We start from the raw sequence: 13,584 nt of genomic DNA, 5'->3' as shown, positions 1-13,584 counted from the left end.
CTCAACTTTCTGTTGTAGCGAGGGTCACGGATGCCTCTGGCTGGTGGGCTGATGTCTTCACACATCAATTTACATTGAGTTCAAGGGAGAAGACGGACCTTAGTTGAGGTTCCTGGGCCCTTTCCCTGCAACACACTAACAGTACTCACACGGGGTGAGGTGCGCTTAAAGTAACAATAGGAAAGAGAGGGGCGTTCCACGGGCCACAGTTATTGTCGCCTCTGGATAATCGAGGAAAAGGAACAAATTTAAAGACTCAGGATCTTACCCGTACATAATTCCCTTTTATTTTGCTGTCTTTCCACCTCCTCTAAGGATTTGAAATAACAGACTCGGCTCTCACGATAAAGGTGTGGTACAAGAGATGCTTGTTGAGTGAAAAAAATGAGTGAATGAAAGAGGGAAGCAAAATAGAAAAATGGAGTCAGTCCATGGAAGTGAGGAGGCTGGTTGGCTCTGTCCTGAGGGGCAGGTGAAACTGAACACCCATCTGGTGTGGATGCTTCTGCATGCAGGGGCTGCTCTCCGAGGGGGCTCCTCCTCCGCGGGGGGCTGCTCTCCGCGGGGGTTCCTCCTCCGCGGGGGCTGCTCTCCGCAGGTCCTGTGCAAGTCCCGTGCAGGCACACCACCCGGGGCCCACAGGGGTTACAAAGAACTACTCGAACGTGCTTTTTATAATGTTGCTTTTGATGTTAATTGACTACTAAATTAGTTAAATAATCCCATTTCTGGCTTATTGTAGTTCATAAATATTCAGGAATTCTTACAGAGCTGCCACACCTACTGTTTTCTTTAGAATGTAAATTTTATAAATATTGTACATAGCATTAGTTTCTGTTGACGTCTAATTAAACATTTATTAATTTTATATTGCATACCGTTTGAAACGTGGCGGAGCCCACTATATTATATCTTAGTTCTCAGTTCTTAAACATTTGTGTAGGCCGTTAAGAAGCTCACAAATCATGCCTACTGGAGAAATAGCTCTGGCCTGCGTGTGACAGATAAAATGCAACTAAAGGATTTTCTCTTATCAGAAAAAAAGACCGCATAGTAATTTTTCAAGAGAATGAAACTTTCCCCAAGCACTGGGTACTTTCCGAAGACTGAAGTAGAGCTTCCGAGCAGGTGGGGTGCCTGTTCTCCTTCAGTTCCACTTTGCCTCTGCAGGTGGACTTTCAGAGCAGCCGAGCCCCCGATTCTTCTCAAGCATCGCTGAGCACTCTTACTTCTGTGCTTTCTGCCTCCTGTAGGAACCACCTAGGAGTGGTGGCGTTCGGGAACTTCAGGAAGTCAAACGTCTTCTTGTCCCAACAGCACAAATGTCTAAAATACGGCCACATGTCCCTGGCATCAAGCCATGCAGAAGAAGTCAAAGAGTAAAAAGTTTTTTCCTGCACTTAACACTGCGCTCCCATGCAGAAAGAGCTCAGCAGGCATTTGTTGAATTAAGTTGGACAAATGGAACCCTGGGGTAAAACCCCTCAGAAGAGATCTTTGGCAGCAAATTAGCAGGCTGGATGGGAGGGGCGTTCGTTCACTGAGCTCCATCCTCGGTGTCTCCCCAAGCCCCGACATTGCCCTCCCGGTGGATGCCAGTGTCCCACGTTTGGGAATGTGGCTGGGGTGAGAGCTTCCTCAGGCTCTGGTCCAGCCTGCAGCTGTGACCGCTGGCTGATACGCATACCTGTAGTGAGGAGGCTGACCCCCCCCTCGGGGGTCCCGGCTGATGTCCTTCAGCCCAAGACAGAGCTGAAGAGAAGGACCCTCTGCTTCGACCTGAGTCCAGGCTGACCCCACGCCTGCACGGGATGGTCCTGATCCCGGTTTGGAAGGTTCATCCCCATCTCCAGAGCGTCTAGCTTCTGTTAGCCTCCCCTGGAAGGTAGCGTCATCTACAGTGTATGTTCACAATTAAATGACTTCGTTACAGTTTAACGATTAGAGAGTAAATGACTAGCTCTCTTTTAAGTATCACTATTTTGCTTGAAAACCTTTCTATTTTATATCTTCCTCACCGTCCTTAAGCTGTGTGCATGGTGGCTGTGTGTGACATGCCGGGGAGCAGTCACTACCGGTGCCATCGGATCCAGTTGCTTGTGGCAGAAAAGGAAAGCAGGGGAGAGCCCCCCCCGCCCAGGTTCTCTGCATAACCCCCAGCACCTCTGTGTGGCCAGCATCCTGACAATTCTGTGTCCCAGGTGACAGGCTGAGAAACTTTTCCAAAGTCCCATGGCCCGTAAGAGATGGAGCCTGGACAGAGTCTTTATAATATATGACAGCCCCACACCAGCCATGCTGGCTTCCAAACACAAGCTGTTCAAAGTTGACACATGGACCAGGGTGATACAGACCCGAAACTTATTCCTTCCCGCATGATCCGTCAGTTGATTTGAGAGCAGTTTTGACTAGGGAAGTAGGAACACCTGGGCTGTGGTGAGCACTGTGAGTTGTGTGAGACTGTTGAATCACAGACTTGTACCTCTGAAACAAATAATACGTTACATGTTAAAAAAAAAAAAGTAGGAAGGGAAAAATGAAGAGGGGGAAGTCGGAGGGGGAGATGAACCATGAGAGACTGTGGACTCTTGAGAAACAAACTGAGGGTTCTAGAGGGGAGGGGTGTGGGGGATGGGTTAGCCTGGTGATGGGTATTAAAGAGGGCACGTATTGAATGGAGCACTGGGTGTTAAACAGTGAATCATGGAACACTACATCAAAAACTAATGATGTAATGTATGGTGATTAACTTAACATAATAAAATAAAATTAAAAAAATCAAAAACAAAAAAACAAAAAAAAAGGAACACCTGGGCCAGCAGTCAGCCCTGTTAACAGCAACCTGTCCTGTCTCTGCACGGTTAACCAGAACGCGAATGACAGAGAACACAGTAGGATTTTTCCAGAGGACAGTTTTCCTAGCTCTTGTGTCAGTGAACCCAAAGGCAAAATTCTTTTCTTAAAGTACTAACCTTAAGTATTTCCTTTTATGTTGCATAATAAAGCAAAAGCTGAGAGTAGTAAAAGTGGTAAATTTCTTATGTGTGCCAAGTGTGGCAATGACTGTCTTATACGGCGTGTGCACAGGTGTCTTTATCTGTGCATCGGAAACAATGTGTTGCATATAAGTGTTAACTATGTAGTAAATCGTAATCGGATAAAGGAATGAGAAGAATGATGAATAGGTAGGGTGGGTCTGGCTATTTATAGTCTGAAATTGAAATTGTTTATTCAACAAGTATTTCTTAAGGTTACACTGTGTGTCAGGCCTCATCTGGTCCCTGCAGATTCAGCAGAGAATAGACACAGACCTGCCCTCAGGGGATTACGTTCTGGTGGAAAAATGTGCAAACTAAAAGGTGATGTTTAAGATGGGAGTCACGAGCACCTCTGCAGTTAGGTGCCTGCTAGAATTTGCAGTAGGGAGAATGCCTGCAGGGCCCAGTGGGGTGGTGTGGGCAGCAGAGAGAACAGTCAGCCCCTGCCTGGCAGGATGCCTGGTGTTCAGCGGGGAGGGGGGGGGTGCTGGATGGGGAGGGGCCGCTATTACTCTGGGACTATCCCCCTGAGGCCACGCCACAATCCACTGGGTGCCTGTGGCCCTCAGTCGGGTTTGAATCCTGCCTCCCCTCCTCGCCCACCTCACTCAAGAGGAAAGGAAGATTAAAACAAAAACACACAAAAATCTATGTAGGACCGGAACAAAGGTAAATAGAAGTCAAAGTTAAGAGGGCATCGCTTCCAGGTCAGTGAGTTACGGTGTTTTCTTTTGCTAGAAGAGAGAACGTTCAGGCAGGTGGAGAGACAGATTAAAAAAAAACAAAACAAAAAACCTTCATTCAGGCAACCCGACCAGTAACCTGGCACTTTAAACAAGCCATGCCTGACTTTGGAGGAGCCCTAGATCTTACGTTGTTTTCCCCTGGAAAGAGCAACGAAGCAAACTTTCCCACCGCTGAAAAGCCAAGCACCCTACCAGGTGCTCGGAAACTGTCATCTCCCCGTGGCCAAGGGGGCTTTCTGTGCCGGCACCAGGCATGACTCCACGCCCGGCTTGAACGGGATGCCTTGTATTACTTTCTTCTCACTAACCAAGAATCCTGTGTTCTTCTGATATTATGACTAATTTTTTTCTGTTCTTAGTGGGCATGTATTTGCAGCTGTGGCCGACACAGCCTTCCTTTCCAAGGGGAGCCAGCTCTCCACACTCACCCTTGTCCTTTCTGCATGGTGTGCGGCTGACCTCCGCGCTCACTGTAGCTCTGCTGACCCTGTCCCTTTGTTTCTGTCTGCGTCCCCGTGGCGGCGGCTGTGTGGGCAGCCCTCAGAGCACGGCGGCCACCTCAACTCCAGCTCCCGAGCCTCGTCCAGAGCCAGCTCGGCGCGGGCCAGCCCAGTGGTGAGTGCGCCTCCTGCCCCGCTACCTTCCGCTTTGTTCCTTCCCCCCTCCTGCCCCTTATGCTCTTGACTCCACTGTCCTGCAAAAGGAACCCTCCGCCTCCAAAGGGCCCAAACGCAGCGTAAAGTAGGAGGGCTTTTCTGTGACTTACTCCAGGTCTGAGCAGAAACGCAACTGGGAAAAATGCTTCCGAATTTAGAATACTACTATTCCGTGATAGCAGAATCGCATTGCTACATGTCTAAAGGATCGTGGAAGAAGTTAGTGCGTGGGGCTGCCTGGGAGGAGGGACGCTTTGTACAGTGGGAGGAATGTAGCCGGGTACGTGATGTGTGGGGGTTCTTATGACTTAAAAGTTGGAAGGATTGGCTTTTAACTTTGTTTGTAATGTCATCTGTTACTGGACCCAGACGGTTTTTAGAACAAAAAATCACCAGGAAGGGCCGTGCTGCCATTGTGCCATTGGCTCTCGCACTACTCGGGATCGGGGAGAGTACAGAGCTGCCTTCCTGTTCCTCACCAGCTAGTTCCTGCCCTTTCCGTGTCCTTGGTCCGTGTTTGTCCCAGGGTCTTTGCAATTTCAGACGGTTTCTCTTCATCCGATGCTTTGTGCGAGGGCGCCGTATGTTCTTTTAATGAGAAGGCTGTGCAGGGCAGTTGCCGGGGGACACCTGGGCTGGCTGGCACAACGTCCAGTGGGCAGGCGCTGGGCTGTGTGGTACGCATGCCCACGCCGTGCGGCTGAGGATCGCCACGTCAAAGGCCAGTGGCGCCCTCCTTGATAAACCCCAACTACGAGAAAGCCAAGCCGGCAAAATGGATCTCTTGCCCTAGTCCCCAGTTACAGAGAAGCTCGAATGTGGTTCTCAACTTAGTGATACAGCACCAGGGTTAGATGTGCGGACGCCTGGAATTTAGGGAGTGTTCCTCAGCATCAGCGAAGAGGCCGTCAAGCTGAGGTTTCCTGCTGGTATAGATGCACCTGTTGGTTGCTGGTGATTTGCTCCTTTTTTAAATTAGATAGTCTTTTTCGAGCCTTGATGTTTCATGCAAATGCAGATACCGGATCCGCTTCTGCAGATCCCTGGCAGCTGAGCCCGTATCTGTGAGTGGGGCAGCCACACTGCCCCGTGCTCTGTTGTCCCTGACTCCAAGGCCAAGGCCAGAGCCGTCATCCCTGGGCCTGCACTGGCGTTTTCCTGATGGGGAAGAGTGTTCCCGGCCACCGTTTACACATGGAGGATGAGGAAACAAGAGACAGACCAAGGGGCCCAAGATTAAAACAGGAGAGCCTAGTTCTTCATGGAAGTGAAGACTGCCTGCTCTGTAAACACCAGCGCCGGTCCCTGCCGCCTCCACGTTTCACGCACCCACCAGCCACCTTCACGGCCATGAGAGCCCCTGGAGCCTAGCCCTGAGGAGGCTAGGCGAGCCACGGCCTGACCGCTCAGGCTGTGCGGGAAGGTGTGGTGGCAGGCGCCCCACGGGGCCCAGGGGCTCATTGCTCCACTGATGACCAGCCCAGCAAGAATAGGAAGATACTCATTGTTCAATATCACATGACGTCAGTTTTTAAATCGGACAAGTTGCTTTGTGCGGTGTCCTTCATATTCTGTGGTAGCACCGCATGTTACACTCATCCATGGGGAGCCTTGGAGCTACTGGGAAGAAAACTTTTCCACGGTAAATTTAACGGAGATCGTCTTCTTTAGGCATGATACTCACTCACGCTCAGTCACGTTTTGGGAAGTATCTGCAGTTGACAGAAGGCGGCCCTGGCCTGCCCTGCGAAGGAGCACGAGCCCCCCTGGGTCCAGCTCCTTGGTGCAGCTCCCGGGAAGCACGGAGCCATGAATGCCATGATTATTTCACTGCTTTGGGTCTCTTCAGACATTAGGACAAGGCCACAGCATAAGGGGACTTCATCTAGTCGCTTAGACTGAAGTGGCCAAGATCAGACACAAATTTCGGTGTCCTGTGCTTTCTACATTTGTGGAAAATGTACCCACATAAAGCGAGTTCCGTGGGTGACCGTAACCAGAGAGGCGGCGTGAAACGTGCCCGCGTCCCCGGGACCTGGTGAGCAAGGCGGGCCGGCCGGGAGAGGCCTGGCCTCAGCTGTGCCCGTCCTCAGGGCTTCTCCAGGTACCGTCAGGGGAAAAAGCAGCAGGTACCGGGGCTGCCGGGCCCCTCTGATCCTAAAGCTCTTTCTCGTTTAGTTCTCTGGGTTTACAGCACAGGAAACACAATGGAGCTCTGAAGGGAAGGTGGGCAGAAGAGCTCTGAGTGAGTGACGCCATTAGGTGTGTGGCCAAGCTGATTTTTCAGTTCACTACAAACATATAAACCATCTTTATCTCTTCTCTGAGACAACCGCTCATTTACGAAGGTCAGCCGACTGCCCTACCGTTGGCACATTTCACAAGCGAAGGTCAGCATCTCGCAGGCTGTGTGGGACTGGCCATCGTCCCGCCCCATCTGGGCATCGACGGCTCCCGCCGCTGCTCCCCTGGCTCCTGGGGAGTGATCCGTGGCCTGCTGATTCATCAGGAATGTGGATCCAGGGGAGTGTGAGAGTGGACGGGGGACAGGAGCCGCCCTGGGAAGGCAGTAGGACTCGGGCAAGGGCCAGCCCTGGAAGGCTGGGTGTGGAGGAAAGCCCTGTGCCCCCCCCCCCGGAGGGGGGCACTCTTAAAGAGCAAACGTAACCAGAATGGAGGAAGTGGTTGCTCCTCCCACTCGAAGACAATAAAGGTGCCTCGGCACCCAAAGACCTCCCCCAGCCCTCGGTCCTCTCAGCAGATGCCTGCGCCACCTCAGGACCTCAGTCACATTGTTCCCGTTCTGCAGATAAGCTGGAAGTGCTTCTCCAACAAGTCTGGGCTCTTCCCCTTGAGGAAGCTCTGGGGTTCTTTCCTTCAGTCAGTGTTTACTGAGAATCTAGAATGTTCTAGGCATGGGGCTGCAGTGGTGAGCAAGATATGGGATGCATAGGCCGGAGGAGACAGGCAGGCAACAAACGGGCACGCATATGATGCAGCCTCCCGGGGAGAGATGCAGGAAGCTCTGAGAGTTGGAATCGGGAGGTGTGGTGGTCGCGCGGAGGGCCTCGCCTGGTGACACCCACACCCCTGTGTCATCCATGCCCCAGAATCCTGCCGGGCATCCAGCAGAGGCTGCCGTGTTCCTGACACATCCACCAGAGGTGTCCTGAGCGGAGCCCAGATTCGTGTTCCTGTGTGTATTTAGAGAAAACATGAGTGACAAACTGGAACCTCCAGCCCGTTTAGCTAGAAAAACAAAAGACCGTAGTGACCCATGTTTTCTGTTGTATGAAGAGGCAGGGGCAGCAGGTGGAAACACAGGTCATGGTGTGACTCCAGGAGTCCAAGGGTAAGTCAGGAGAACGTCAATATCATTGGATGAAAACCCGAAATTTCCACGCCAATGGAAGACTTGACTACTATTTATATCTGAAGGAAGATTGCCCTTAAAATGGGTGTTTTCTGAGCAATGTTCGCTGTTGTCAGTTTGTTTGTTGAGAGGGACTGTGTGCGGACACAGCTCCTCTGGTCCCATTTTGCATCTGGGGCCTGGGGTTGCCCAGCAGGAGGCTGGGGACACCGTGAGGAATAGATCCTTTGTGCCTGGCCTCTCTGCTAGGGTCCAGCCATGCTCACGTGTCGTGTTGTCTCTGGGCAGATGGGCAGGCCGGCTGATGATAGGGAAGCCTGGGAACTGTAGGCCTCAGCAGACTCGATGTTGAAGTGAGGCTGAGTAGCATGCTCGTGTAGACACAATGTCAGAAGGTAGGAATTAATAAAATACTTAATGTGCTACTTGGATCACCTGTTTTTGAAAGGAAGCGTTGCCATAAATCTAAAATTCAACAGAAATTGTTTAGAAGTGACTATTTCTGGTTGATTTTAAAAGCTGTCTTTGTGGACACTCGGTTGTGATTGTAAAATGCTGGTACACACACATGTCATAAATCTGTTACTGTGAAGTTTTCACGCCGACCTCAAAGGTTTAGAATTGCTGGTTCGGGGGAGTGACAAAGCGAAGGCCTGCCGGGTGTGGGGCCCCGTTGCCCTGGCGTGGACCAGGACGCCGGTGTTCACGGAGGCCCCGTGGCTTGGCCCAGGCCCCGCGCAGGTATGGGCCTCAGTGGCTTGCAGCAGGTGCACCTGACGGCATCCCCTGGGTCTTGCTCTGCCCCGTGTCTGCACCATGGCCTCCCCCACACCATGTCACGCAGCGACTAGGACAGTGTTCAGAATGTTCTTTGATTCTGTTTCTTTCTATTATTATTTTCAGAGGTGAAGCGGCGTGCTTTATGTCAAAATTCAACGCACCACCTTGCTTCCTTATCTGTCCCTTTGCTTAGGGGAAGGTGAGTGGGGACAGTGCCCGGCCCTCCCGCCCAGCTCTGTACAGGCTGCCATCTAGTGGCAGCTAACGGGACTGCGGCAGCTCCTTGCTGCAGGGTCGCTGTCCCCGGGGCTCCTTGTCCTTCCGAATTCAGAAAGGCCCGTGAGCACACGTATCCTTTGTCGTTCAGAAACGGACTAAGGGCACTTACCCTAATGTGTACACAAGAGATTGGAACAGCGGTTAAGCAGAGATTGGCTATAACTCTTGAGAGTTTCATTTTTTTCCCTGCATGGTCTCTACTTAAAAACACAGCCTAAATTTTCCCATTCTGGGTCCATTATGTATTTCTGAGCAAAGGCTTTTTTAAAACTATTTTAAAACTATTTTTAGACTTTTTTTTTGAAAACCAAAAAACTAGCTGTGGTTTTAGGTTTTTTTCTTCCTTATTTGATGTTTTGCAAATTACAAAAGTAATATTTACGTTGGTGGTATCGAGGGAAACAAGGTAGAACACAGCAGTGTTAAAGGACTGCCCCCCCACCCCCCCCAAAACAGTGTTTTTGGTCTGGTCTGTATTCTTCCTCATCTTTATCACAAGAAATACTGAAAAAACGTGGGGTCCTTCTTTTACGGGCACAGATATCTCTGTAGGTGGATTTCTGGACTTTCATTTGTATACAGAATATTTACCTGCTGCTGACCAGCACTTGGAAAGATTCTGTGTAACCCACAGAGGCAAGGAGCAGCCAGCTTCTCGGCGGTAACTGAGAGTCAGTGCCGCTGGCTCTTCCTATTTGACTAGTAGTTACATTACCTTCCTTGTTTTCGTCTCATGAGTACGTGCCCTGCCAACTAAGCGATTCTAGGGAGTGAGGGCCTCGGGCCCAGGGGACTTAATACATTGATTCCCCTGCACACCAGCTGATACATAGTCAGCTTTTCCTCAGTGATTTGAAGTTTTCAGGAATATTTTCATTCCCGAGTGGAGAGAAGAACCACACTTGACGTGCTGGAATCGTCACAGTGAGAACATTGGCCCCGGGCTCTCTGGGGCTCTGCCAGGGACCAGGAGATAGAACCATCTTGACCGAAGGCCACCTCAGCCCCCCCCCCCCCCCCGGAGCGTCTGCTCAGGCTGCTGTGGCATGCACGTCTAGAAAGAATAGTAATTCTAGGTGTGTGTGTTTACACTACCAAACACACATGCCAACAAATGGCAGGAGGCATGGCACACGGTTGGAGAGTGAGCTCTCCGTAATGGGCTGTCACTGGTCCACGTCAAGCAGTGGAACAGGGCATGTGCAGGCTGAGATTGCCTGGGAAACTTGCGGGAGACGCACGGGCTGGCGTGGGCCCTCGGAGGATAGCCAGCTGTGGCCAAGCGGAAAGGAGAGCCCTCTGGGCAGGGCGGGACTAGCATCCAAAGCCCCCACCCCCACCCCAGGGCTTATTTAACAAACCGGGAGTGAGGCCAGTCTGTTCTTGGATCCATCCCCCCAGCCTGGGGATGGGCCTCTTCACTCTAGTTTCTTCTCCTGCTCTTAGGACAGTAAGGAGACCAGCGAGATGAAAATAGGGGGTTCTTGCTGAAGACCCAAGTGTGGGCCTTGTCGGGGAGACCAGATGGGGTGGCTTTGGGAATGAGACCCCGGGGCTGAACTTGGATCTGTTGAGTAGGAGACCCTTGAGCTTGGCTGAGCTAGGAGCTGGTTTTGAAAATTACCTCCTTTTGGATTAATCGAGTATATTCTGTGGGAATTCCATTTGAGCTGCGTGGTTGGCTGATCCGCTCTTACACTTCGCGGTCTCGTTTTACTATTTGCTTTAGGTGTCCTGCCCTCGAAGAGAAAGGTGAAGGTGTGATGGGTTTGGAGGAGAGAAGGTAGCTGTTAGTGGGGGACAGGTTGGTGAGGCCTTGAGCGTCCAGCCCACTGTGGGCCCAGGGTGGGCACAAGACAGGGTGTGTTGGTCTTCCCAGAACTCTGCGGTGTCCCGACCAGTGCTTAGCCCCACATCTTCATGCTCTCCCGAGTCCAGCTTCATGATGGGCTGTTTTTTGTGTCCGTGAGCCACTCCGCCACGTCCTCCCAGCCAGCTCTGTTTGGACTCCTCGACCTGAGTTCAGACTGTCTGTGGTTGAATGTGCGAGTGAGTGTACCTGCAGAGCTCCTGGCTGCCCACCGGGTCTGCCGAGGCAGAGCTGTGGTCTGCAGTCGGCTCCACGGAGGTCAAAGTTAAGAACATCTGGGCTACAGGAAGGAGGATCGGAGACATGCTAGTTGTCAGCTTCCCCCAGAGGATTTGGAGACAAGTGGGCACGGGGTTTTCTCACCCTCTGTGACCTTCCCAGTGGGTTTATGGAAAGGAGCCCTCAATGTGCAGAAAAAAGAAAGTTGGCCTTTGTGGGATGCTCAGCAAAGAGACGTGGCACCATTGCCAGCCTCAGCCTGTTGGCGCCCAGACCCCTTCGAGGTGCAGGGTCTCCCTTGGGGGCAAAGCTACGGCCCACAAGCTGCTCTGGGTCCCCCGAGAGTCCTGCCTGAAGAAGGGACAGAGCAGCCTCAGAGACACGTGAAAAGCCAGATTCTGGGGTCTCACTTTTCACCTGGCAGATTCTCCTGTGCCTTCACCCCCTGCCGGCTCCCCACTTCTGGGCATCAATCCCAAGATGGTTAAACCAGAATCTTCACTTCGGCTCCATTATTCAGGAGAAGTAGGAAAAGTTGCAGTGGGCTCCGCTGCTTCCTCTTGCCTTAGAGACCCAGGCAGCAAGAGGCCTGGTCCTGCTCTCTGGCTGTAACCATAGTAACAGCGGGGGGAACAGGCTTGGAGCTTGTCATCATTACCCGCCCCCCCCCCATCAGGACCAACACGCAGGGCTGTGGGAAGCTGTGAAGGAAACCTGTGCCAATTTGGTTCATTCACAAATCCCTGCTTAGGCTCTTCCTGCGGTCGGTGTGTATGTCGTTCAGACGTCGTGTTCCCGTGGAAATTACGAACGTTGAAAAACCACCCGGTGAAGTTCACAGTGGCACCGTGAGCTGCCTGCAAGCCACCACCGTGCCCGGCATGGCCTGGCAGAAGCGGATCCGCGGGTCTCGTTGGCAAAGCAGTTTTTAAATTACAAAGGAAGCTAATGTGTTACCATCTTATCCTCTAAACCCATATTGTCCATTTAATGCTCTTAACTATTTCGTATTTGTCCATTTTCCTCCACAGGTGGAAGAGAGACCAGAAAAAGATTTCACCGAGAAGGTAAGGAATCTCTGGAAGCCTTTATGTTGTGTTGTTGATAAACCACGTGAGGCCCAACGTGTATGGACAAAACTGACAAGAGAATACGTTGGTTAACCTTGAATGAAGATGCCCACCCGGGAGTGAACAGGGCGTGCATGTGGCACCACAAACTCCAGGGAGTCCCCCAGAGCCACTTCCAGCCTGGGTGTTAAAGCCTGCAAAGAGCAGAGGCATCCACCGTGGACCCAGGCATGAGCTTCGGGTTGACCCAGACTAATTCCCAGGTCTCCATGAGGCCCCTCAAAGTGAACCTCTCTTTATTGCTTTCCATAAGCCCCTGGAGATTTGACAACATGCAGTAGACTTGCAGGGGACTCTGGTTTTGTCTGAAATCACATTTGGACCTTGTGGCTTTGCAGGGCTCACGTAGCCTGCCCGGCCTGTCTGCAGCCGCCCTGGCCTCCCTGGGCGGGACCTCTCGGAGGGGAAGTGGGGACACCTCCATCTCTGTTGACACAGAGGCGTCCATTAGGGAAATCAAGGTAAGGCTGCCTACCTACTTGTGTCCTAGAGGAGCCTCTTAGGAAAATCGGTCTTCGAGCGTAAGTTTGTAAAGGTCTGGATCTTTCTTCTGGGTCCAGGCTCCCCCACGTTCACATGTTCTAGTCACACTAAGACCAGCTCAGATTGGGTCTCCCGCAAGAAGCTGCTGCACCTGCCCGCCCCACCCCGGCTGGGCAGACCCGTGCCCTCTGCCCTCCCTGGGCCCTCGGGCACACCCTGCGGTGCTCGGCTCCTTCCGTATACCTGGCGTGCACAGACAGGTGGTCTCCGTTTTTCTGGAATAGTCTCCATTTTTCTGGACCCCAGATTACTCAACTGCTCCCGACAACACTCCCCTGCCCTTTGAGTGTCCCCCCTCCCCTGCCTAGAATATGCCCCTCCTTTCTATCTGTAGTATGCACACTGTGCCTCGAATAGATCATCGTTGTGTTTTAGTGATTTTTTTTTCTCCTCCCACTGGAATGTAAGCATCATTCTGTGCTCCAACCTCACCACTCGATGGGGGCCACTCTGAGCATGTAAGAGACAAAGGCAGGACTGTCTGGAAAAGTAATTAGGAAGCTCAAGAGACTGGCTGTCCTCTGGAGAGCAGAGCCAAGGCCCGAGGGGGAAATGTCAAGGATGGGATTTGGCTTCGTTGAGGGAAGAATTTTCTATTAATTAAAACTGGTGAAAAGGGAACCCCGCTGCAGGTGGTATCTGAAGCTGGATGACCACCTGCCAGGGAGGTTAGAGAAGGGATCTAGCATCAGCCAGGGCGGGGTCTGGGCTCCCTAAAAGTGCCTTCAGAGTCCTGTGCTTTGTAAGGACAGTTTTTGTGGGCTGCTCTTCCTAAAACGTCCGCGCGCCCTCCCTGGGCCTCCAGCGGCTCTTTGCCCGTCCCTTTGCTGCGTCCAAGTGCAGTTTGCTGCAATCCTGAGTCGTCTCTGCTCGTAGTCTTGAGAGCACCGTTCATTCGCTCGGCGAGCGTGTATTGAGAGTCCAGCTCAGACCAGACGCCGGGCCCCAGG

General features: G+C 52.0%; 1 protein-coding gene across 7 annotated transcripts in view; it reads left to right on the top strand.

The window, feature by feature from the left end:
- The window catches only part of LRRFIP1 (LRR binding FLII interacting protein 1), an 81,069-nt gene that overhangs the window by 43,061 nt on the left and 24,424 nt on the right, over positions 1–13,584 (top strand). For 5 of the 7 annotated variants that reach the window (XM_028105346.2, XM_088021473.1, XM_028105347.2 and 2 more), the window contains 2 exons: positions 11,993–12,028; positions 12,430–12,552. In XM_028105346.2, coding sequence (XP_027961147.1) covers positions 11,993–12,028; positions 12,430–12,552 — 159 coding nt within the window. Of the gene's footprint in view, positions 1–4,321; positions 4,400–11,992; positions 12,029–12,429; positions 12,553–13,584 lie in introns of all 7 variants that reach the window. The other 2 variants (XM_088021474.1, XM_028105340.2) reach the window with 1 other exon arrangement.

Source organism: Eumetopias jubatus, unplaced genomic scaffold, assembly GCF_037043125.1.
Source record: "Eumetopias jubatus isolate StellerSeaLion01/CBP00866 unplaced genomic scaffold, mEumJub1_p1.0 scaffold_3, whole genome shotgun sequence".
Taxonomy (NCBI): domain Eukaryota; kingdom Metazoa; phylum Chordata; class Mammalia; order Carnivora; family Otariidae; genus Eumetopias; species Eumetopias jubatus.
This window is presented reverse-complemented; position numbering and strand designations above follow the sequence as displayed.